General features: G+C 32.2%; 1 protein-coding gene across 4 annotated transcripts; it reads left to right on the forward strand.

Moving 5' to 3' along the window:
* The first annotated feature begins 4,070 nt into the window (after positions 1-4,070).
* Positions 4,071-20,994, forward strand: LOC132752512 (monocarboxylate transporter 14-like). 4 transcript variants are annotated; one of them, XM_060742842.1, is made up of 7 exons: positions 4,071-4,268; positions 13,116-13,436; positions 15,156-15,299; positions 15,763-16,497; positions 19,269-19,538; positions 19,700-19,825; positions 20,139-20,994. In XM_060742842.1, the coding sequence occupies exons 1-7, from the start codon at positions 4,193-4,195 to the stop codon at positions 20,303-20,305; spliced, it is 1,839 nt and encodes a 612-aa protein (XP_060598825.1). In that variant the 5' UTR covers positions 4,071-4,192; the 3' UTR covers positions 20,306-20,994. The 4 variants fall into 4 exon arrangements, with proteins under 4 accessions (XP_060598825.1, XP_060598827.1, XP_060598828.1 ...); XM_060742844.1 differs by lacking the exon at positions 4,071-4,268 and adding an exon at positions 7,875-8,027; XM_060742845.1 differs by lacking the exon at positions 4,071-4,268 and adding an exon at positions 9,834-9,971.
* Positions 20,995-26,227: the final 5,233 nt, after the last annotated feature.

The following is a 26,227-nucleotide window of genomic DNA, read 5'->3' on the forward strand; positions in this document are numbered from 1 at the left end:
CCCTGAATCATAACCGAAAATTATATATCAACCATATCGACGTATTTAGCTTCGGACAAAATTTAATATATTATATTATTGGATGTTAAGCGGTTTTATATGTAAGCATTAGGGAGAAAAAAAATAGGAGGGTAGTAATAAAAATAGTAATCCTGAGGGTGTTTCTAAATCAAAGTTTTACCATTTCATTAAAATATTGACTTTGAAGAGCTTAAAGCGGCGCTAGATATCTTGAACAGTGACTTGCATTTTCGAGTACCGTCTATGAACCAACTCGATCAAATGTCTAAACATTGCCAATTTTGCCGTTTTGGGCGTTCTTTGAGGATTCTATATTATTCTCTAATTTATCACGACAATACTTAGTCAAGACGTGAATTTATATGAGCGAATTTATATGAGCACACCAGGCACCAGCCTCTTGTAAGAAATAAAAGGGTGAAACGAGGAGGAAATAAATATCAAACTAATTTCATTAAGTTCCGATATTTGGATGTCAGATATTGAAAATTTCTGACATTGGAAGTCACATTATAGAGGAAACAAGGGAATTTTAGCATTATATTTTGAAGCCACAAGCCAAAATCAGGAGTGACTGACTCTCAAACTTCCATTAATGGAAGCCCTGATTATATAATTCAAATAATTTCAAATGAATAAATGAATACAAATATTTGGAAATGATATTATGTTGTTTTTTTTAATTATGGGGCATCACAATTTAATAGATATTGTAAATGATCAAAATACAATGTAATTTAAAGAGTTTTGTATGACACAAGAGGAGGTCACTAACCGAGAAGTCAAAGCATGTCCAAAGAACGCTAGCACTTGTGTTTGACTCTTCAAATGTTGACATGTAGGTGGATATTACAACACTTCCTTAAGATTTCGACCAATGTTGATATTGATAGATAAAATACCAATGTTGCTACCTATAAAATTGTCTTCTCTTTCCTACTGGTAGCATCTCAACTTAAAGGTTCATTGCTCTCACATTTTTCAGACTTAGTGTTTTTTGTTTAATACATAACAGTTAATGCTTCACGAATTTCACATAGATTATTAGAAAAAAACTTTACTTATAACGCTGTATAGTTTTATCTTTAACAATTTGATAAAATATAGTTACATTAAAATACGAATAGATTTTTACTTCTTTAGAAAGGGCAAACATGAATCTTATAATTTTAAAATAAAATTTATATGGTTCTAGAACATGTTAAATGCTTGTTACCTGAAGAATGCAGTGCTAAATGTGAAGAAGTGAAAGACGTCATATAAAAGTAGCAAAGTGTAAATTTGACTTCCATACAAAATATCAAATCACTGTAGCTGTACTAATTGCCAAAAAGCAACTGAACGAACAGATGGTTAAGCCAATTGGTTAATGAGCAACTTTTTGGAAACTATAAAAGTAAACAAAATTAAAAAGCTATTGAGAAATAAAAGTAAAAGCATTTCTGGGGAATAATGGCATTTAAACAAATTGCAAAATATATGCAGTTGGTTCGAAATATATGTGCTACTCAAAATTTGAGATTCACAATTTATTTCGCATAGAATTTTTACGATATTCATTACTATATAACAAAACAAATACACATCGTTATTTATGGGGCCTGTTTGTTTTGCCATCGTCGGAGCACATGTTTGCCTCAAATGGTTAGCTGAATTCTTTAATTCTTAATAGAATATATATTTGTATTCAAATATAGTGAGTCGCAATAATTTTATTTTGACTTTGTAACATTTCATCACAAAATTGCATAACTGCCATTCAGCTGTATCATTTTAAACTTGGTTTAAAATGAATTTGAGAAGTTGACATCGAAACATTTTTCGTTTTTTAAAAATTAAATGAAACAAACAATTAATAACACATTAAAAAACCCAAACAAACAAATAAAATCATTAAAACTCCCAAACAAATACTATAAATATACATTTCTGCAGTTTTTTTTCTTCAGACATCAAAACGTTTTTCGTTTTTTAAAAATTAAATGAAACAAAAAATTAATAACACATTAAAAAACCCAAACAAACAAATAAGATCATTAAAACTCCCAAACAAATACTATAAATATACATTTCTGCAGTTTTGGAACACTTCTGGTCTAAGATAATCGACAATAAAAGACACGAAATGTTTGATTTGATAACTTCCCCTAGATAATAGCACAGACAACCTATCGAAAGTCTGAAAAAGAATATCCCCGAGAAATCCGCACTCCTCCCTTTTCTCTCTGATATATTTAAGTAAAAAATAAATGAAAAATAGAAAGAAAAAAAAAAGAAATATGAAACATGATGTTCCTTTTGTATACTTGTTAAAAGTAATATTCATCTCTCAGAATTTATTAAAGATTGGAACAAAGATTTTCCAGGACTTAAATCATAAACAGTACTGAGAAAATAGTACGACATTTGCTTTTCCACATACACATCCGTGACACTGGCTTTTGAGAAAAGGAGAATTCCCCCCCCCCCCCCAAGACTACAAGAGGATACGATGAGAAATTTAAGATTTGTTTAAATTAATTAAGTATATTCATGTAAATATTGAAATGTGCAACGTGTCTGAGGTACCCCAACACCGACTTAATTATGCAGTAACTTCATTATTACAACTGAAGTATATGAAGAAACTTTACTATTGTCTTCTTATTCTGTTTGAATTTAAGTTGGCTATTTATATTTTAACTGAAAATAAAATACAAAACAATAAAATAACAATAACTACATTGATCATACACCCGTGCCGATTTTGCGACTCCGTAAATATCGTATTGCACGGTCGTGCATATATTTTGACGTGACGTCATAAGCGTTATACAAACATCGTGTAAAGAGCGCTAAAATTTAATGTTAGCGTTATACTATAGGCGCGTCAATGAAATATGACTCTTATTTCACTTTAAACGGTCTTTATCTTGGGTATGTGATAAATAGAATATTAAATTCATGTAAGTTCCATACACTCATTCAATATCCTCTATACATTATACATTGTTATGATGAAAATAAATCAGAGTCATATATGCACTCGGTAAAAATGCTACAATTGAATTTGGTCATAATATAAGACCCTTTGGAGGTTTGAATGTTTCAATTGACAGATGTTACTTTGTCTTACTTTTGTTCAGCGGGGTGCTACATGAAAGCACGACAGTGACCACTCCTTTGGGCGTCAGGCAAAACACGAAATAACGACAAAGTGACCAATTTGTCGTACTTTCGTTCTGCGGGGCGACGAAAATACAACAAAGTGTTTTCTCTGCCGTATTTTCATGATTTCTGGCGACCCACGTAGCAAAAATACGACATGGCACAAATCAGCCACCATATTGATCGCAAAAAAAACGTGGAATATGTTATTAATGCGATTGTTTTCTAATTTATGAGTTGTCTCATATGCGGTCCATTGTGCATTGTTTGGTGTCATTTTTTCTTGAACAAACAAACAGATTTATACATGTAAGCATTGATACATATGAGAATTGAAGTATGAGATGTGTTTGTTTTTTTCTGGATCGGCATGTTTATATCTACGTATAAACTTACTTTAAACCTACTTAGATCAATACATTAGGCATTTATAGGATCTTTTTTTTATTCAACTATGATACATTGATTCATCGGTTGCATATAAAAACATTGCACTTTGACAAAGCAAAAATGATGCGCAATTATCACTATAGTATTGCCTTATTGGTCATAATGTAATAGTATATTATTTTTCTGTTTCATATCACTTGAATGCATCGTTGCAAATGATGTGTTTGTTAGGCTGTACATTGATATTGATTGTTTATGATGGCGATGTATTTCTCAATAGCATGGCATATCTGCTTTCGGCCTATCTGCTTTCAAAAGCAAACATTACAGAAATGTGAAGTAGAACAAATAGGTCAAGTCGCAAATAATTGCGATTTAATATTTGTTTGCCTAATTTCTGTATTTTTTTCCATTGATCTACGTATGTGTGTGCGTGCGCAACTAGGATATTCACCCTTTGCTATCATATCGGAGACTTTGGCCCTTGATATATAAACTGTCATCCAATTTCTAATGTACATTATGTAGGCCATCATCTGAGGTCACAGCATAAGATTGCATTGTATCTACGGACAGGCAGTGTGTATCTTAATTCGAACATTTCAAATTGCTCTGTTTAAACATAAATTAAGCAATGTCAGCGTTTTCTAAAAGGACTGCTTGCTGCGTGTGCTCACAGGATGATATTTCTGAGGCCCAAGGAGCCCAAGGTAAAACATTTTATACACTATCTATACTAGAACTAGTTGGTACTTTAGGAATGATATCATTCAGAAGGTTAATGATTAAATATTAATATGACATTATAAACCATCCGTAAAGGTTATCTAATGATTCGAAACCGATAAAGGTAAAACATTTATTTGTTGTTTGACGTAAACAAAGCTACTGTTCTGGCTTTAGGAGTTCGCATCTCATTGTCATGGAATATCTGTACACGTTAATTTCATGTTAATAGGATTTTCATGAGATATTAACACACAGGTAATTTGTATTTGCAACGCTATATCAAATAAATTACATTTTTATATTTTATAAATAAAATTTACAACAGTAAATTTATGGTGTTTCGATCCATAATATTATGGGCGACTCTCGAAAGAGCTGTAGCATAAAACGTCTTTGTCATTCAATACACGTGAATAGTTTATATAATTACAATTACACGAAAATGTCCCGGAACAAAATATTATGCTTTAAATAAAGTTTACATTGCCTCACTTATGTTATAATTTCGTGAATGCACCACCCTCTTTTATACCAATATACAAACATATTTGGATTTTTTTTCAAACTTCAAAAAGTACGTTTTTGCATCAGATATATAGCTTTATACACTTTCATGTCTTGTTTGAATTTAGTTTTGTTATAATGACAGAGACTTTTAAAACATGTTCGACTGTTATATTTTAATAATATAATTTAATGTTTAATGTTGTAAATTATATTTTACCGAAAATGAAAATATGTTAACAGACCAAATATTCCTAAATAGATTTTAAGCAAGTATTAGATTTTTTACAAAAAAATGTTGTTTTTTAAATATACCCATCGTCATTTCAGTAGCGTTTGTCCTCCTTGTAAATTTGGTTAACAGTTGATAAATACAAAAAATTAATACATAGTTCAAAGATTAGTCGGACATATTAATTTCTGTTCAGTCTGGTCTTTAACAAAAACATAATTATTTGACGTTTTTATTAGAAAAACAGCCTTTTTCAGTATGCCAGATTCTCGGTTATTATTCCGCTAATAATAATATCACATTTTGCAATTGAAATCCACCGAGAGTAATCAAAACAAAGTAATACAAATCTGGATAGTGTGATCCCTCGGAAGCATTGATCACAACAAAATCGCATGACAATTGCAGACTCAGTTTGATTGAGTTTTTACATGAGGGATAATGAAAAAGTGCAGCATCCCTCAAGCCCCCTAGCACCGGTTTTATCGGCACAATTTTCAACTCTTAAACGTGCTGGAATCAATGATCCCGAAGGACTAGAAATATATAACAACACTGAAAGACAATTTACGAAACTTGCTAATTCGGGTCGATTGTTAAAGTTCATGACAGTCAGAGAATATGTAATATCCCAGACGCTCTCTAGCACCGTCTAATTAAGATAAAAAGTTTAGAACTAAAGTAACTGGAAATTGCAAATGTCGCGTATTAGATTGGTCAACATGGAGTACGGACTCACCTTTATACATATAATACTTGATCGTCAATAACAATAACTTGCTGTATCTATAGGATGGGCGTTTAATCAATCGTTTACAACAACAACAATATAACAACAACAACACCTCTGCATAAATATTTGCTATATAAACACTTGTGTAACTGACCTCGGTCAATAAAAAGCACCGAGCTGATAAGTTCACAAAAGGAAAGTCCACAGAAATAACATAAGGAGTGGGTATAAAGTCTAAGAGTGTGAGTAATTATTATAAAAACATGTTCAACGTTTGATATTACCATTAAAGGGGGTTGACACGACGCGACAAAATAATTGTTTGAGATTTTTGTACAATTTGAAATTAGTCTATACCAACAAATTGCAAAATTTCGAATCATTCACCCAAACTTAAGTCGAGCTAAGAATCACACAAATAGTAGATTTTTAATTTTATTCGAAGTATATTACTTTAATATCTTTATATAATTTTTTTGTTGTAAGTGCTCCCGTTGATCTATGCAAGATTTTCAAATTCTTTTTTTTTATGATTTTGAACCTTGATCCTCCTATAAGATGATGATCCTCCTATAAGATGAATGATATTTCTCACTGTGTTGAACAGGTATTTCGGACGCATTTTGAATGATGCTCCTATTCACATTAACTACCTGAATCCGACCTCGATTAGCCTTTGCAATCATTAAAGATATTTCGATTTTTTTTTTTCAATTTAGTTTTCAAAGCAAGCGAAATCTGTTAACTTAATTTAGCTTGTTCAATTGCGGACTCAAAATTATCTAGACTAGATAGTCGATGTCATGGTATTATCTAAGTTAGAAGTCGCTATCTTGCCATGTTTAAAATTACTTTAATTTATATCAAAATAATTAACAATATGAGTTCGGGATTTAAGGTATTGCAGTTTATTATTTAGCCTTGCAGACAAATGAATGCTTTTATTGATTCTATTTAAAATGTTTTCCAAATACATGTAAAGATTCTATTTTGCAAATTGTTTCAGATACCGCATTCAATTTCATAAGTTGGTAGATCATATATTTAATGTTAAGAGGTATTTTTATGTTTTTAATGGTGTTTGTTTACAGCTGCTCATCATGTGGTATTAATGCTTGAACTCTTCAACTTTATTTCTATTTATGTAAATCATTTATGCATTTATATTTCATCAAGAACACTCTACCAGGGGGATGTGTCACAAATAGATTTATCTATTAGATCTCTCATTCTCTAATCTTAATATATCTACAAGTATGGTATGGAGAAACTTCCTCAAAAGAGGGACATCCAAATAGTTAATAAATAGTTACAAATGAAGTGCTTAAATCAAGGTTTTCTGTTAAACTGACTGTTACAAAACTTTAAAGTTTAAGGTGGAACAAAAATAGAGAAAACAGGTAAATTTAAGAACACCCAAAACGGCAAAATTAAACATGTTACAGACTCAGATTGATTTGCTGTTCATGGACAATAGTTGTATGTGCAACAAAAGTCCATGCCCCCCAGCACCGTTTTATAAAGCATTCCATATTTAAACATTTAAATGGTGAAATTTGGATTGGAATCATAATTAGAGGTATTTGTGCCATCCAATGGAAAACGGCGTAAGGGTCAGAAAGAAAAATGCTTGTTAGGTAGACGAGAAAACAATTTGAGGAGCTAAATAAAACATAATTGTGAATTCAATCTATTGATTGAAATAGTGGAAATTGGAACCTTAACGTTTGAATTTAATGTAAAGAATGTAAAGAATGTAAATTTACGAGAAAAAAATGCTATTATTACTAGAAATTATCGACAAATTTAAAACATGTATTTTTTCATTCATTGTCAATTTTACATATATACATAGATATTTACAAGAAAGTTATAAAGAAGTAAGTATCCAAAAAAGTACTAACGATTTACAAGTTGATAGGTAGTAACATGTACCTAATTGTCAACATTTTGAACACCCCATTTCGAATATAACATTAATTAAACCGACGAATGCTTGACCAAAGCTGCTTACAATGTAAAGTACACCGACGCATTTTTTGACGAAACTGCTGACCGTAAGAAAACAAATATGGATGGTAAGAGTGACTCAAGTGATCTAACGTAGGACGAACAAAAACTCTGGAATACATAAGGAGTGTGGACAAACAATCATAAAATTACAAGATAAGCAAAATATGACCTTCAAATAAATTCATATATATTCATGTTAACATGCCTGTTTTCGCAAAACTGATTGTGGCTGACATTGGATGTACTAGATTTATCGAGGTATATTAATTTCACTATTTTGAATGTTTACAGATAGATAGATAGATTCTTTATTACCTCCATCATAGGAGATTAAAGCATTTATAATGAAGAATTAATAAATGTATTCATGTGCATCCAATCTAATTAATCTGTCCTTTAAAAAAATCAATTTATATGTTAACTTGTAAACATAATAAAAGTATACTAAATTAAAAAAGTATTTAGCTATATGGAAGATATAAAAGCTTTTAAAAAATCATTTTGAGTAAAAGTTTCATAATTTAATTATAATTAACATGTTATTTGGACTCATTTGCGCTGTCACTACTTTAATTCTTAAGTGTTGTTTAACAAGCGTATGTACATGGATATTTTCCTGTAAACACTTCAACAAGGCTTTATCACGTAATTATACAAATATACATGTAATTCATTTATCAAGTTGAATTGAAACATTTCAGCGTTCCTTAAAATGGGAACCAAAATGACATAAACGTAGGTACAATATATCGACATAAAAAGATAATAGAAAATTATGAATAAGTACATGTAGATGTTGATTATGGCGTGTTCAGGTATCTTTATTGCATGCACGTGTTTATAACGGCAAGTTCAATTCATCTGACGATTGACAAGTGCAGTTTATATGTGATATAAGCTAAAGGTAATTGATATGCTATCATAGCACGATAATGTTAGATATCTAAAACAAGGTCTTCATTATGTTAATGGTGATACAACTATTTCTGACCTATGCAAAATCTCATTGATAAAAATCCATTTTTTTCTCTCGACAAATAAACATGTACATGCATACCATGTCGTAATACTTCAGAGTTGTTGTTCCAATCAATTCTGTAGTTTTTTGAGGTTACAAACGATTTTAAAATCTCGTTTGACACCAGTCCAAAAAATCAATATCAAATTGTACTTTGTCTAGCCTTGTTGCCAAAATTCCATATCAAATCCTTATTGCACCGAAGTAAAAAAAGTTCTGTTAAAATGTCAAGAGATCGATGGGGTGAAATAAACATGATACATGTATTTTACAAAGAGTACAAGACTGTTTTTATTTAAATCGTACAAAGCTGCAAAACTTATATCAGACGAGACGCTATATAATTGTGTGCTATGTACTCGTCCGATAGCATTCACTGTTGCACTCAATAATGTATAATGATTTACTATAATGTTTCTAAATTAAACATTTCACTATATCATACTTAAATGTTGAATACCGCTTAAGCCGGTGCCAGGGGGTGTGAACGGTAGCTTAGCAATTACTTTTACCATCCATACACCGCGCTTGCAACATTTCAATCTTGCCTTTTAGGGCGTTCTTTACGGATTCCGTTTAATATTTTTTATTAATTAAAAGGATCTATACTACGTAAATGAACATCCTATCATGTGAATAGTGGTATGTGCTCGATATAGTTTACAGGAAAGTACTGACCAACATTTTTTACATAATAAAGAAAAACTGGACCTAGCTGTATATTTGCCTTAAAGAAGCGGGCTTAAATACATTTATGTGTAAACATGTTTATAAATGTTTACATAACTAACTTAACAGTTGTGCAATTAATATGACATTTTAAACAGATACAATGACAAATTTGATATATCAACAGACTTATGTCAAAATTAGCTTATTTTCATACACAAATTATAACGTTATTGTTTGTGAATTTAGCAAAAAGAAATTACAGTTTGACCTTGGTTGGTGTGATACAGATAAAGAAACCAGCTGTGCCTGACCTCTTTATTAATTCACGTATACCATAAAACAAAATAACTTACTAACAACACATAAATTTGTGAGGATAGATTAACATACAATATTGCTACCATATGTCGCTTTCTGAAAATTATACCTGAGGTCACAGTTTAACTTATACATTGAAATCGTTACATTTATTAGAAGTATTTTAGTATACAAAAAGAGTGGATAATTTATGTGTAAGTACATCATTTATAATGACATTTCTTTGTAATGTTGATGGTCATTGGTGCCTTCTGGGTGCCGTACTAGAGTGTGTCGGGGGGGGGGGGGGGCTGCGTCCTGTGAACGTTGCCTTTGCCTTGTTGAGCTTTATTCTTGTTTTTTTTTTCAAAATTGATTTTAAAGGCTCATGCAATTAAAATGTTAAAAGTACTTTACGATGTACAATAATATAGGATTTATAAATGAATATATTTTGTACAAGAGACCGATATACATACAACCAAAGTTTATTGTATATAATCGTAAAGTATAACAATAACACAACAGTAACACAAATAACATCATCATATCTTAAGCTAAAAGCAAAATTATGATGAACATACAAAATGGCTTTGACAAAAAATTAAACCAACACTGTCTGGGACCTCTCTTAATATTAATACATTGATCATGTATGCCGGTTCTAGGGTGCGTGTAAGATGCAGCACTTTTACGTTATCTCTTATGAATAGACTCAAACCAAGACTTTCATTCTATGTAATTTTGTTTTCATTTCTTCCGGGGAATCACCACTTTTTAAGATGTTTATACTTCAGTCAAGGGCCGTGTGACAGCTGCCAAAAGTTGCCCCCTTTTTTCTCTTCACTCTCGTTATTTCTTTCTATTTATTCGGGATCATTGATCCCATCACGTTAGTTATAAAGATTTAGCATTAAGCCGGTGCTTTGGGGACATGAGAGAAGTTGCGCCTTTTACATTATCTTTTATGAACAGACTCCATCAAACCGAGTCTGCCATTTGCATATAATATTGTTGTTGTCATTTTTCCGAGGAATCATCATTGTAAGTTATGAAAATGAATTTTTGAAGCAATGTCATGGTGAGTATTAAATCGCATTTTGTCGATCCTGGTGTTGTTAATGGTTTCATTACTCTTGTCTAATATATTCGAATATAATAGCTTTATTGAGATTCAAACAAATTTACTGTACTTGAACATTGCATACTTCATGATTAAAGCGGTGCTAGGAGGCATAAATTATGTTGCGCATTTTGTTCACTTCTGTTCACTTTCTTTGATCAATTTCCGATACTTATTGTCTCACACCTTTCGGTTTTCAGGACGTTTGCTAAGTCCCACGAGCTGGCGCAAATATCTAATTATACATAATTAGCATCATAAAATGAATATTTCGCATTTGTCTCTTTAATGTATGTTCCGAAGTGTAAACTTAGTGACATTTTATTGAAGTTATAACTAATGCAATATTGCATTTCATGCACTTGTATTGCTTGTAATTTCAAGGAATCGATTTATATGTGTTTTTAATGTTACACCTTCTTTTATGTATGGAGTTATATTAGTATCCGCATGTAGCTTCTTATTACCATCCATTATAAAAAAAAGTACAGTTTGTAATTTAAAACGCAGAACGTTTATATTTTGTTTACATATGATTCTTGTTTGTACTGGTTTCAACCAGTTTTAAAAGTTTTATATGTGATATTTTACCTACTTGTCCTTTGAATTGTTTTGTTGTTAGTTTAAAGTCTCGACCGAGATTATTAAGTGACTTGGTTATTAACTGGAGTTTTACTTAATTCTTATGAGGTACTATACTTAACCTTTGTTGCAGATAAAAATGATATTAAAAAAAACTTTTTTTTTCAGAAAGGGTTTTTGCGTCAAGATTTAGTTTATTCTTTATTAAGTTGTTAGTTCTATTTCAAAAGCATTGCTATCTATGCAATCTATGTTATTTCGAGATGTTTCTAAAATACGATAATCATCTAAAATGTGCTCAATATCCAATCCGCATTTGTTTTGTTTTTTCTTTTGTTTCATTCAAACCTTACTGACACTGTTATGAATAAATGACAGAAAATATCAATATGTGCAATGCAAATAATTATAATACCGGTAATTCCTTCAATAAAATATCACTTATTCTGCGGGACATAAATTAAATAGACAAATAGAGGATATTTGTTTGTTTTGCATGTAAGATTGAAATATAATTTCACTGAGTGAACACCAGATGCCATATTTTCACGAGTGGCGTAGCCACGAGTGAAAATATAATAGCTGGTGTTCACGAATGAAATATATTTCAATCTTATATGTAAAACAAATAAATTTTCTTTTTATTTCATGCTTTTTAAGTGATTTTAAGTATTTTTTACTGATTTTGCCGCGTAACGTCGCGCATTCTCCTTTGTGACGTCATCACATCATGACGTCACATCATTAATTTTGAAATATAGTTCTGTTAAATTTTGTCTAATTTTGTTACATTTTTAACATGATGTATGGTGACATTGACTTTCTTTTCCTAAAGAAGCAAAATTTACGCATGACAGCATTTATTTCTGCCTGTTATTCCATTTCGTTATGATTTTCTATTCATCCGCATTTAGATATAGTCCGGCTACAGTGAAAATTATATTTTATAAATTTCACTAGTGGTTTATCAGAATATAATCATCTGATATATTACAATAAAACACTGGAAAGCATGAAATAAATGTGTGAAACGTTCATTTTATGAAGGTAACTATGCATTTCTTGTAATTAAAACATTCCAAAAACATTGCTTAGATATCATACCAGTTCGGTTCATTTATATTGAAACGAATGTACTATGACATACATTTATATTAATATCCTTTCATAAATATATGTGAAATAGGGACGTGTGGTTTTGTCATTTTCAATTTATTTCCTTAATATTTATACAGTGCAATAACACACTAGCTTCTATATATTTCTAAACGCATGTCAGCTATTGAGGTTTAAAGTTTTGTTGTTGCAATTTAAACAACTGTATTAACCGTAAAGTCACCAATTTTGTTTAAATCTGAGCAGTTTCCATTGCTGATACAATTCGATCAGATTCTACACTGGCAGCATGGACCTGTCGATGCTTTCGTCATAGATTCCCAGAAAAATGAAGGTTAAGTAAATTTCCAACACATCTTAAAAAGCTGAGATAGTAACGTAAAAAGATATCACTTATTGTACGGAAACTTAACTGCGCCGTAGTATTTAGATGGAGATGGAGTTAATCAATAGAACAACAGTGGATAGTGATTCATAGATTGCTAACCGAACAAATTTACTTATATACAACAGGTGTGTGTAAACTTGACTTTTTCAGAATGTATTTGTGAGCATCTAGAGCATCATCAGCGGATAGTTAAACGTGTTTGGAAAAAAATACAGAAAATGGGGAAGTTTGTGAAGGCAGAGGAAAGCCCCGAGGGTAGTTCGGTGAGCTCCGATTCTGATGATGACGGTGCGGAAGACGGGGGCTGGGGCTGGGCTGTCTGCTTTGGCAGTTTTCTTATCAACTTTATATTAGACGGGACAATGTTTTCATTTGGTTTACTGTTAATAGAATTGTTGGACTACTTTGGTGAAGGGAAGTCAAAGACCGCGTGGATAGGATCATCTCTTTTAGGGATGAGCATGTTTATGGGTGAGTTGCTGTTTTTCTTTACCACAAGAACATAGATAATTCGGTCTAGGATTTTGGCAATTAGATAATAAGAAAGGGTATTTAACGAACCTAATGACATTGAACATTTTATACAGCCTGAGTTGTTAAATATCTACGATACCAATTGGCTTCTTTAAAATTTTTGACGATGGCAAAAATGTTTTTATTAACCTTTGTTTAATACCCCATAGTTTTGACATGGAAATATGTAGATCTGCCTATAGAAATGTCTTACGTCTAATACAATATAAATCCGCCAAATAAAAAGTAAGTCACAAAAAGACTAACATAATTAGATATATCTTGTGACTGACAATCATATTTTTTTGTCTAAGAAACTGCCAGAAAAAAAGCTATTGGCACACGTTAACATCGCGTGCTATCCACATACTATATAGTCTGTGATTGAATGGGCACAAATATATCGCGTATGTAGGTAAGTAGTATTTGATCGTGATACGGTTCTTAATCTTGATAAACTTGTTTATAAAAAAATCTACTTTAAGTATTGAAATCTATGATAATTGTTTTTGAGAAATTAAAAAGATCCCCCTCACCGCAAAAACTATGCTTTTTAAGGAAATTTCAATTTCTAAGTGATAACACAGATTTGCTCGCTTCTCACCTTTGCTTCACGAAGCATTTAAATAATTACATCTCTTCTTTTTTAATTTTTTTAAAACTTGCATAATCCGATAATTTTTGTTACATATTTATGTTAGGGAATATGTGGTTAAGTACAGAAAACATTAAATATGCCAACACAGATATTTTTTTTCGTCTTGCACTCTTGACAGGTATAGAAAGATTCATGGGAATGCTGAATTGTCATTGTTAATTGAGAGAAAAACACTGAAAAAGAACGGCATCAATGCAATTTATTCATCGCGCTAATGTACTTCTATTAGAGTATTGGCCCAGTAACATAGATCTAGATTGATAGAAAGTGCTTCTTACGCTGTTATCTCTATTCTTCTATCAGAACTTTACTTTGGTTAACTGAGCATAAAATCTCTTAATTCAAAGGTCAACGTGGTTAGATACTTGACCAATGGAACTTAATGGACTGTCAATCAAGTATACATAATTACATACATCTGGAAACTTATTCATCCAACTCATAAAACCATTATGATTATTCTAAGATATTTTTTGTGTTCTCCCATATAAACAGGGCATTTCTAAACAGTTAATTAACCTGGTCTTAATATTAGTCAGAAAGTATGTTACAAAGCCAGTATCTAGGACGAAATCTATACTGTACTGTGTAAATAAAAACAAACAGCTCTGCAAGTTATATATGCCCCAGTGGAAATAGTCAGAACAACTTCACTTGGCCTGTAATTAATGTATCTGATAAAGATACACATCTTCTGTGTGGTATACAAGCAAAGTTGGCCCAGTGATAAACATTTGATTAATGAAACATTTCCAACGCTTAACGCTCAATCTTTGCGGAACAAGCCAAACAATGTTGCGATATTGTGAAAACAGTCCTCTTTGATTGTTACCGTTCTCCTTTTTTTACATTATATCAAACACAGTACAAAATCTAAAGTCTGTATTAGCATATTTTTTATTTATCTTCATGATTTATGTCTATCCTTGTATTAACAATACTTTGAACGAATTACTTGTATCTACAGTGTATATATTGCATATGTACTATTCATTTTCTTCTTTTTTTTGACATGACAGGACCAATTGTTAGTATGCTACTGGAACGATACAGTTGTCGTCAGATTACAATAGCTGGAACAGCATTATCTGTGGTCGGATTCGTCGTTAGTTCATTTTCTCCCAATGTGGAAATACTCATTATAACGTATGGCATCATCGGAGGTAATGACTTCACACTTTCTTTGTTCAATACATGTTAAAGCTGATAAAAACTATTTCTGTATCCTACAAGTAGGGTGTTGCGTTAGAGCCAGCGCGATTTCTCTGAGAACGAGTCTGTCACTATCGAACTGTCGTATTGTCACCGTCGTATTGTCGTACCTCGCATTTTTCCTTACCCAGAGAAATTGCGCTGGCCCTAACTGGGTTTTACTTTATTTTCATCATGTTAACTTTTGAAAAACATTTACTTGTGCTGAGGATAACAAGACTAAATTCAATTTAATTTTCGATTTAATTTTGACCACAATTGCTAGTAAAGTACCTAAATGGCATATAAAATTGAAACTGTTTTATTATTTGTCACAGTCCGAAAAGCAAGTAAAAAAGTCAAACGATTATACTAATCATTCCGGCATGATCATTTACATATTTTCATTTGGAATAAAATATTTTAACATTTCAGGCATTGGATTCTGCATGTCTTTCATATCTGCCATCATTGTCGTTGGGACCTACTTCCATCGGAAGCGAGCCATTGCAACTGGTATAGCAATGAGTGGGAGTGGCTTAGGGACATTTGCATATGCATATCTGACAAATATTTTACTATCAAGATATGACTGGAGAGGGACAGTATTGATACTCGGAGGTATATTACTAAATGGGATTGTTTGTGGAGCTCTATTCCGCCCTGTTACTAGACCGAAACTTCAACGCTCTAGATCTGAAGATTTATCATCGAATAGTTCCTTTGACGTTATAGACATTGCAGAAATCAAAACCCTTTTAACTAAAAAGGAACCACCATTTAATTATCTACGAACATGTAACTTGCCATCAAGACTTTCAATGAGCACAGAGTTGGCATGCATGCAGAAAGATAGAATATTAGCAGAAGAAAGTCACGCAAAGACGTTTTTGAGTCAGCATGACTTTTCAAAGGTCTTGAAACCAGTTTCAAATCAAATGTCAAGAACGGATGTTTTCTACAGTGGTTCCCTAGCACGCCTTCCACATCGATGCAGCAGCTCTGCAAAAGTTGAACCAGATTCAGACGATCTGAGTATTTCCAATGGAAAGGCTTACACTGCAGATAAGTCCAAGTGCGGTAGAGTCGTCGGTGCTCTGAAGAGGAACTTTGCATTGTTTAACAACAAAATATTTGTCTTGCTACTCTTGACAAATGTTGGCTGGACAGGTACTTTTTATTTTTATAATTCGCTCCTGCAAGATTAGACTATATATACGTAAGATACCGTTTTTTCCTATAAATACACAGTTATTAGAGGCTATTATACACGTACATATGCGTGTGCTTTCATGATGTCCGAGAAAATGAATATAGCTAGCTGTCCATTTACAAGGGCAATTGTCTGTACTACAGAATCATATTTTCATTATATGTATCATTTGTTCTAATTTTCGGTTGTGTTATTTTAGACTCACCTGAAATCATTCTGGAAAAAAACAACAGTAAAATGTAATTATGCGCATCTGTTATTCATTTGTTTGATTAAGGTAATACAAATTAAATTTCGTTATTTTTAGCAGCATCAAAACTTACAGTTATAATCTTACTTGAGACGTCGGGTATTTGTTTTTGTCTCAGAAAAGCACGAACCATTTGTGTGGTTGAAACGAATAGCGATAACGCCTTTAATTTCAAATGATGATAGGATACTATTAGGTTTGCAGTGCTTCAGTTGAGCATTAAAGTCAGTCCATGTGTTTTCTTTTTGTACTTTGCGATTCATATCAAGTCAAGTACACAAGTTATCTTCCTTAATCTGTGTATTTTGAAAAAGAAATCGTCCGTGTGCAATTTACAATCCTGTATAGTATTTGTGTGCTTTACAATTGTTGTAAATGAGTACCTCAATTTTTACAAAAATGAAATTGTTCGTAGAAATTAAAAATACCTTGCCTGTTATTTCCAGTGGCACAGTTGTAGTTCGCAATTCACTTGGAAACGAGTATTCTCTACCAGATATGCCAATATAATTGTTGTTCTGAAAAAAAAAATGTTATTTAGAATACACAACATTACGTCTTGTATGTTTTGGTGAACAACCGTACAAGAAATAGATTAAAGCAATAGATCAAAGAAATATATCAAAGCGACCAAATGACAATTGATATGAAGTCAGGTAACATTGTACCCAGTTGCAGTCTGAAAATGTAAAGAAAAATTGAAATGAACTAGCTCAGTGAGCATTTTGTGTCTTTGATTAAAGATATGTAAACCAGTGTTGGTCATATGAAAGATTGGTTGTAGATGAATATCAATAATGAAGTTAAAACATTGGATCTCTTGCAACAGTTAAGTTTGATGGATGATCATTGTAGTTATGATCGTTGTAAAACTGGTCTTGTTTAAACGGTATTCTACTTGTAAACTTTCCTTTACACCATGATTTTACATGCAATAAATAAGTACTGAGTACGAACATTTGGAGGCTCTCTGTTAAATGGAGTTTATCACCACTTTTGTGAACTGATAGGGTTATTTTTAGTAGTTAAGTGAGCACTTTTCATTACTCTAATGGATAAATGCACAGAGTACATATTTGACACTAACGCAACAAAACTTTGAAGCAACGTGTCATTTCTTTGTTTGAACTGAGTACATTTTGCCCTTGACACATTTAACCACATTTTGCACCCATGATATATAACTGTTTATAAGAAATGGATAGCACCCCTGATACCGTAACAATACATTCTTTTTCAGGCCGGGCCACTCACGAGGTCACGTGGATGGGCCGTGAGATTTTGTTGTAATTTTCTATGAGGTATATGTAAGGGGCAATATTCTATTGAAGTATTCAGCTATTTTTCATGACAATTTATCGAAACTGTCTTGTGACTGTTTTCAGCACCAATGATAAATCACTGTTTATATTTGTTTTTCTTGAAGTTATGGCAACATTTACAAAAGTGCATTTTCAATTTTATAATACCAATTATGCGTATATTGGAAACATTATATAGAGCCGCTAAACATTTCAGTACCTAGATTTGCAAACTCATTCATTTTAATTTCATATTTTTTCTCTATCTATTTCGACTGATTCGAAGAGGACAACATATTTAATGGTATTTATGTACCTTTCCAATATCAATACCTTGAACAGTGATTTATTATACAATAATTAAAATGTCCAGAAACAAAGATGATTTCATTGTCAGCTTTCTGGACAAAAGGTAAATGTTTGAGCTTTATCATTTGTTTGTCTGTATAGCAAATGGAAATTTAAATCAAAGCACATATTGGATGGCAATATTCGGTCTGAAATTTAGTTTTTTTAGATATTTAGATTTAATGTCTAAATTTCATCGAAGCTTTCGTAGATTTTTGTACAATTATGCATATTCAGATTTTTCTTTCGTAATAACAGTCATTAAAAAAGTATGTGGAATGATTGTTTCTTTGAGCCAGTAAATAAATGTGTAAATTTCATTGGATATTCTTTGACATTCTTTTGTCTAACATGACCATTTTGATTGAACTAGTTATAAATTTAAACTACATTTTTGGTGTACATTTTGAGTAACTGCTGTTTACATAAGGAATTAGAATATCATAAAGAAGTTTACTTTCTTGTTACATATGTTACCTATGTATCAAATGACACTTATGTATTAGTATCATTCTTACGCAAATAAAGGATAAAAATATGTTAAAAATGGCAACTGCTAAATAATTAATGTTATTATCATGCACATGTATTTTAAATAATTATGATTGAAACAGTTTAAAATGGGCGATTTGAAACACTCATTCACATTTTTATCCATATATTATTTCACTTTTAATATCTGTGTCTTAACAAACTTAATCGCACAATTTAAATTAAATACACTACGTATCTGATATTTTATTATATAATACCATGATTTATATAAAAATGAAATATAAACTTGACTTGATTATCCTTAGGTTTTCACATGTTTTATATGTTATTTCAGTGCAATCTGTACCATTGACGTACATACCGGATCTTGGCATCTCTAAGGGACTGCCTAGCTCACAGGCAGCAACGTTGATCTCTATCGTCGGTATAACAAACATATTTGGAAGAATCATCTCCGGAATAATCACCGATATGTTCCGAATAAGAAGTTCTGTGACGTATACAGCTGCGTTGTTCACAGCGTCTCTTGTAAATTTTCTGATGCCATGGTGTGAAAGTTTTCTTGCATTAGCAACGTGTGGTGCAATATTCGGCTTATGCATGGGTATGTCCTTTATCTAATAGCATTTCTAACACACATTTCTAAAGGTTAATTTCAAATTATTCCCTTTGGGTCCAAAAATTTCAAATTTAGCATTGCTAACTTCCCTTGATTGTTTTTGTTCTAAGTTCAGTCCGTCAACATATACTTTTGACTATTTTCAGCAACCGTTGTATCGATGAGAACAATTGTATTAGCAGATCATCTGGGAATTGAACAATTGACACAAAGCTTTGGGATGGTAGCTATGTTCCAAGGTGTAGCATTTCTCACAAACGCACCTTTGGCAGGTATATGTTTCAATCACCTTTTATTTAAGTAGCTCATTGCCAAAGTCTGTAACATTGTCATAAAATAATTTTAGAAATTGATAAAAACAGGTAATCAGATTAAATGAAATTTGTGTACTTATAAAAATGTCTTTACAGAAAACGGTTCATTTAAACAATAAAACGTCAATTAAACCGAACCTGGAACATTTCCAATTACGATAACCGTTTGAAATCAGTGTAATCATGAATCTTGCAGTTTAAAATACACATAATATTAAAGTCTTAATACACTTAAGGTACATTTCTTTTAAATGTTTCCATTGTTTTCTAGGTTATCTTTATGAGACGTTCGATTCGTACTTGATGCCATTTAGCTTTGCTGGTGGTATGTACTTTTTGTCGGGAATATTTTGCCTGATCCTACTTTGCATCGATCATGGCCAAAACGGAAAGGAGGAAGAAATCATCATCAAGGTTGAAAAGGTGCCAGAAGACTAAGAGTCAGAACGTTTCATCATAAGTGCAATAATATATGCTGACTGCACCAAAACGTGTGCATGCTGGCTATAACTGACAAGCGGTATGATGATCGCGAGAAGCGTCGTCATCAACGCCAATACTAAGGTGACTTCTGTGAAATCCGCAGATAGTCGTAAGAAACGGTCCCTGTTCCTGGGACAGAAACTATAAACAGTGAAAGTATGATCGAAGGTGCTGAGGTTAAGCTTCATGTGGGTTTAATGGACTTACAATATAAAACGGTTTTCTTTGAAATTGACATGAAGTTGCCAAGTCAGACCAGGAGTGAGGAATGACAATGCGAAATTATATTCTTGTGTTGAATATATTATGTACAATAAAGATAAATACATGCAAAAGGGTACATTATAGATATATCTTGTTGCAATATTTAATGCTTGAAAGCACAGTACGACGTTTTTATAACCACTTTGTTACCGGTATGTTTTTTTATTTAGTACATCTGTATATGTAATGTATGCGAATTGAACTTGCTTTGTTTTGTTTTGTGGTATTACATCTAAAGCGAAAAAATGTACATATTTCAACATGTCATGTATTTTAGAATTTATAGCATGTACAAAACCAGATAATTTCCTATCATTATAAAGTGAAAATAATCTTGATTTCTGTGAAATGAAAACTCTGTTTATAAATATTTTTCTTACTATGATGTTATAATGGCATGTATTTTCAGAATCTTATTTTTACCTTTTTGTATAGCTTTGTTTCAAATCGTGGTAATTGTATTATGAGACTAGAACAAAAAATAAATGGAGAGATCCCTTCAAGAGTAAAAAAAAATGCGGCCCTTAGGCCATAATAAACTCAAAAGCCATTATCGCATATTGCCGGGCAGCAACCAAGTATTAACCTCTAAGTACAAGTTGAAGTCCTGGGCAAACATGCGAATGACCAGAGTATTGCAACTCTCAGTTGAATTTCTTGACAGCTAGCAAGTTAATTATATAAGCTCATGTTACAAGTATGGAAGAAAATTACTTGCTTGCATACTCTTCTAAAATCAGCTACGATCAATAGAACGAATCAAAATGATTGTCTTCTTGCTTTCTTATATCTTTATTTTATCTGTTATTATTTTTTTGTTATTTTCTACCATAAACATTTTTAAGTTCATTTAAACTGTACGGTTTTGTTAAATAAAGTAATTGCATTAATTATATTAATGTGAATTACGCCAATCAGTATTTGTTTTTATTAATTCTATGCAGAGGTGAATACTGTTATGCAATAGCATTCAACAGAATGTAGTTTGGTAACCATGCTTTTAAACCATTATCTGAAGGTCTAAAATAGTTAACATTTCTTCCGTCTTTTGGTTTGAATCCAAGTGTGAGATAATCTATGAACATTTTGAATTTGTGTAATGGATTTGCTTGCTTTGAACTGAGAGCAGTTTATTAAAAGAATTAAAGGGTTTCGGAGTAAAAACTTAAAAATTGACTTAAAAATAGTTTTGTGCATGTTAAGATTAAACTTTTTTGTTTGCCAGCAGGACATCAAACAAAAACAGGACAGGGCAAAGTTGGCACATGTTGAAATTAGTTGTATTGAAATTATCCAGCACTCAGCATGTAATTGGTATTCACTTTTTGATTTATTTATCTTTATATTGTTCAAATCTCATATTGAACAATTAAGCTGTAGATGCTCGTCTAATTAAAAAGCAGATAATGATAATAATAATAATGATGCAATAAATTAGTTAACAAAGATCAACGAGAGGGAGCGGGATTCACAGAGCGGGAACAACAAAAGTTGAATAAATAAAACATACTAGTAGTTAAGCCTTTTCATGCTGTTCTTGAAAGTGACAATCCATTGCCTCTAATATAGAGCACATCCACGGAGTCTTACCAGGTTGTAAACTGCTGACTGACTTATTTTAAATTTTCATCTTGTTATATGTTGAATGAATAAAGTTTTAACAAATATTCCAATCGCTGATATTCCCATTCAGATATTAATTGTTTGATATTGCTTAAATTAAGGTATGTGACTATTTTTAGCCGTTGGATTTACGGACTATTTGCGTTCTTTTTACCGGTATGACATCATACTAATTATTTTTATGTTTCAAGGTTTGAGTTTCTTGACGCTGCTTTAGTGAGTTTAAACAAAGAAAGCGAGAGTGTTTTCTTATTCATTATTCGCTATAGCTCGTTGTTTATGTTTTACCTCCGACAATTTTAAATGAAAGCATTAAGCTCCAATCAGGGCATAACGCGGTCAATCTCAGAAAAAATGTTTTCAGAAAGTACTGAGCAAATTAGTCCTTTGACATTGTTAAGCATTGACACTTCTGAATTTAGAACACTCCTGGTATACCACTGCTGATTATCTTTTTGAAGATAATTCATGCTAAATGTGCTCTTTAATAGTAGCTAGTGATATCAAGGCGTCTACTTCTAGCAACTTCTGACCCACTCTCTCTCTCTCTCTCTCTCTCTACATCCTATTTTATTTGTTTTACCTAGTATTTTTTCCTTGTATCATAGTTTGGGGACCTTTCTGTTGAAAATGTGTCCGAGTTAAGTCGTATACATATACATGCATAGTGCGGTAACTGGAGTGCAGGTATAAGTGACCCGCACTCCAGAGCATGCCCATTGATTGACTCACTTTTGCTGGGGTTTACTTATTGTGGCGGCAGAGAAATGGAAAGCGGTAGAGTATCATAATTATTCAGATGCTCCTTCATTGGTAACTTTTTCTTGGGGTTTTCCTTGTGACAACAGGGAACGTGTTTTTATGTTTGACTATGATACAAAAGAGAAAGAACATCAAAACACTCGGCAATCTAATCAATACTCGGGAGCTACGCCCCCTCGTACAAATCAGATAGCCTCGTGTTTCGATGCTCTTTCTATTACTTAAAGTCATACTAATACTTTTGTAAAACTTATTTTATTGATGGGGAGTGCATGCGCTGTACAGAATGACCAGAAAATGTTTCATTGAGGTTGTCTTGCTCGTCGCTGTGTGAAGTATTACCAACACAACGGTGTGTGCTTCAAGTATTATAATTGTTTTATCATCTAAATTAAAATATTGAAATCCGTCTCCGTCTTGACAGGTTGATGCGGACAAAAGTCAGCATGTATTATAATTATGCTGTGTCATGAACAGGTGGAATCAAAATCATCGTCACCTGATACAATTTAATTTTTGAAGTTCTGAGCGTTGTTATTACATTGATCTATTCAAATCAAAACGGCATGAGAAGTTAAGTGAAATTTTCTGACATACTTTTCATCGGATATGTAAGGCCAATGGTTTGATGCATACTTGATAACAGTTTCGTAAGAATAACACTTATTGTATCAGATAAGATCTGTTTTGCTCATAAGATCTAAATGCAAATTCGGAAAAATACTGTTTCAAATATCATTTGTTTCTGCTGAGGCTATGTGCAGCTAACTATGAAAAAGCATGGAACGGCATACATGTGGGGTCACATATAACACTAAGTTAACCTACTAGAGCCCAAAAATTATTATCCTTTGTCCCTAGTACAGAAATAGGCCAGCCTGGACATCTGTGAAGTCGGACCAAGCGCTCTTCTATATCCCCTTGCACCGGCCTACGCATTATTCAACTTTCAACGCAATACATTTTCAATTTATTATTATCAATGATCACGAAGGATCCGAAAAAAGAAGCCTGTGCCATTATGCCTATACTGTAGTATGTATTCCAAGACCATCTCGGTTATGATGGTCCTCTTTGCCGAATGAAGCTGTTTTAAGGTTTTAATGCCACTGTTTTTAAGAGTGTTCACACGATGGGAACGTGCTTATTATTTCAACCGTTGAAATGGAAAAAAAAGAATTATTTAAAACTTTGCAATTCACAAATCATTTTACCTCCCTTTGATAAATCTTAGTTCGTGTGTAAATAGATAACAAATTAATGTAGTCTTAAGCCGTATAACTAACTATACATAAATGCACAAAACACAACTGATTTTATTCCACAATTCCGCACGGAAATGTGAGCAATTGTTACTGAAACTTATAAACCATTTTTGAGTACTGTAGATATTTAAAGAGTTCTCATTCTATTTGTCATAGCTACGCAAATATTCTTGATTTTTCTATTTTTCTCTCAGACTTTTTGTGTTGTTTCATTTTTCTGGTCCTTCTGGATCATTGATACCAGCATATTAATTGTTAAAGATTGAAACTGGCGCTAAGGGGACCTGAAGGGCGGTGCTAAGGGGACCTGAATGCCGGTGCACTTTTCCGATAACCGTCAGACTCAATCAAACCAAACCTGCAATTTCCATGCAATTTCACTGGTAGATCAACCATATTCTTTTGTGTCTTTTGTTCTAATGAGAGTGGAAAAATGGAAAAACTGTACCTTTCTGACCCAGCTTAAATTATATCTGGTTACTTAGAAATTGCTTCGGAAGGACATACCTTCCTTTCACAATATTTTTGAAAGATATGACTTGATTTAACCAATAAATATCATTAACCTCAAAAATTACAATAATGATTGACAAGGGCAATCATTACAGGATGCAATATCCATAGGAATCTCGCGACAATAAACTCTACATTTCACGTAAAAAGATTTTATGCATTCGACCTTTAAAGAGGTATTCTCAAATTGAAAAAAAAATATGTTGAAATTGAAGGACAGTTTAGTTCAAATGTTTAACCATTGTAAAAAAAGCTTTATATTATAAATTATAATTGTTGGCAAGGCAGTCAAGTCAATCACATGTATTAAGTATTAAAATTAATTAAGTAACTGACACTGCATTGTTTTCTTAAGAAAATTAAATATTTCGTTAGTGTCAATGGTAATTTATTACTTGGACATTTGCAATTATTTAAAAGTGTATGTCAGCTCTGTGATCAGCAGAAATTTTCATTGAAAAGGGGGGTAATCCTCTTCGAAATCATTTTGTAAAAAAAAATGATTGGCTACCCCTATATCAAAAGATCATTTTTATGTGTCAGACATTTTATTCTCCTAGAAAAATCAGATGTGTGAAGTTCGCGGCCTAGCCGCAAGGTCGCCAAATTCACGCCGCCAGGCCGCTGGGCCGCCAACATCACGCCGCAAGGCCGCCAACTTTACACATCTAGAAAAATCAACTCTTTAGCACAAAAACTCAAATTTTAGGAAAGCGTAAGTCTATGGGATAATGAATGCGATAGTCTTTCCTGCTGGGCTAATTTTCATGTTCTCATGTCTTGTCTCAGGTTTTGTAGTCCTGAATAAAGATAAATCAAACAAAACGTTTCACAAATTTATTGCATGTTTTCAACAAACGTAGCGTGTAATTCAAAACAAGAAAACATCACATTTATTTATAAAATAATGTAATACTGAATTATTTAAGTAGATATTCAATCTTAAATCTGGAAGATTGAATTTAAATAAAAAATTCAAATAAACAACCATTATACAAAAATGTATACTCCCCGAGTAGAACAAACCATTTGAACTTTATATAATCTTGAATGTAAATACAAGCGTGTAAGTACGTAAAAACAGATGCATTTGTTACTCTATGTCACAGCATAAAATGTCCCTTTTGCAATGAACACTGAAAGTTGACAATGATTGTCCATCTATCAAACTTCAACGGCGTTTTCTACGTTCTGTAGTTCAATATTAGTAGTGGTAGCTACACATTTGTCTTTTCTATGCTCCCACCTGCACACCGCCCGCAGTGGGAAACAAATAGCCCCTGATAACCCAATTGCCGCCCCAGCTAAATAAAAAGCCCCCTCGTAATCTCCAGCCTCATCTGAAAAGTGCACCTATAATATAATATAATATAATATAATATAATATATTTATAATATAATATAATATAATATAATATAATGTAATGTAATGTAATGTAATATAATATAA

The sequence above is a fragment of the Ruditapes philippinarum genome, unplaced genomic scaffold (genome assembly GCF_026571515.1).
Source record: "Ruditapes philippinarum isolate M1 unplaced genomic scaffold, ASM2657151v2 ctg5924_1_1_1_1, whole genome shotgun sequence".
Classification (NCBI taxonomy): domain Eukaryota; kingdom Metazoa; phylum Mollusca; class Bivalvia; order Venerida; family Veneridae; genus Ruditapes; species Ruditapes philippinarum.

Bases quoted from the DNA above. Each gene is read 5' to 3' on its own strand.
- LOC132752512 (XM_060742842.1), top strand. From the start codon at position 4,193: ATGTCAGCGTTTTCTAAAAGGACTGCTTGCTGCGTGTGCTCACAGGAT. The intron at 4,269-13,115 runs GTAAAACATTTT...TGACTTTTTCAG, and splicing joins TGAGGCCCAAGGAGCCCAAG to AATGTATTTGTGAGCATCTA. The intron at 15,300-15,762 runs GTAATGACTTCA...TTAACATTTCAG, and splicing joins AACGTATGGCATCATCGGAG to GCATTGGATTCTGCATGTCT.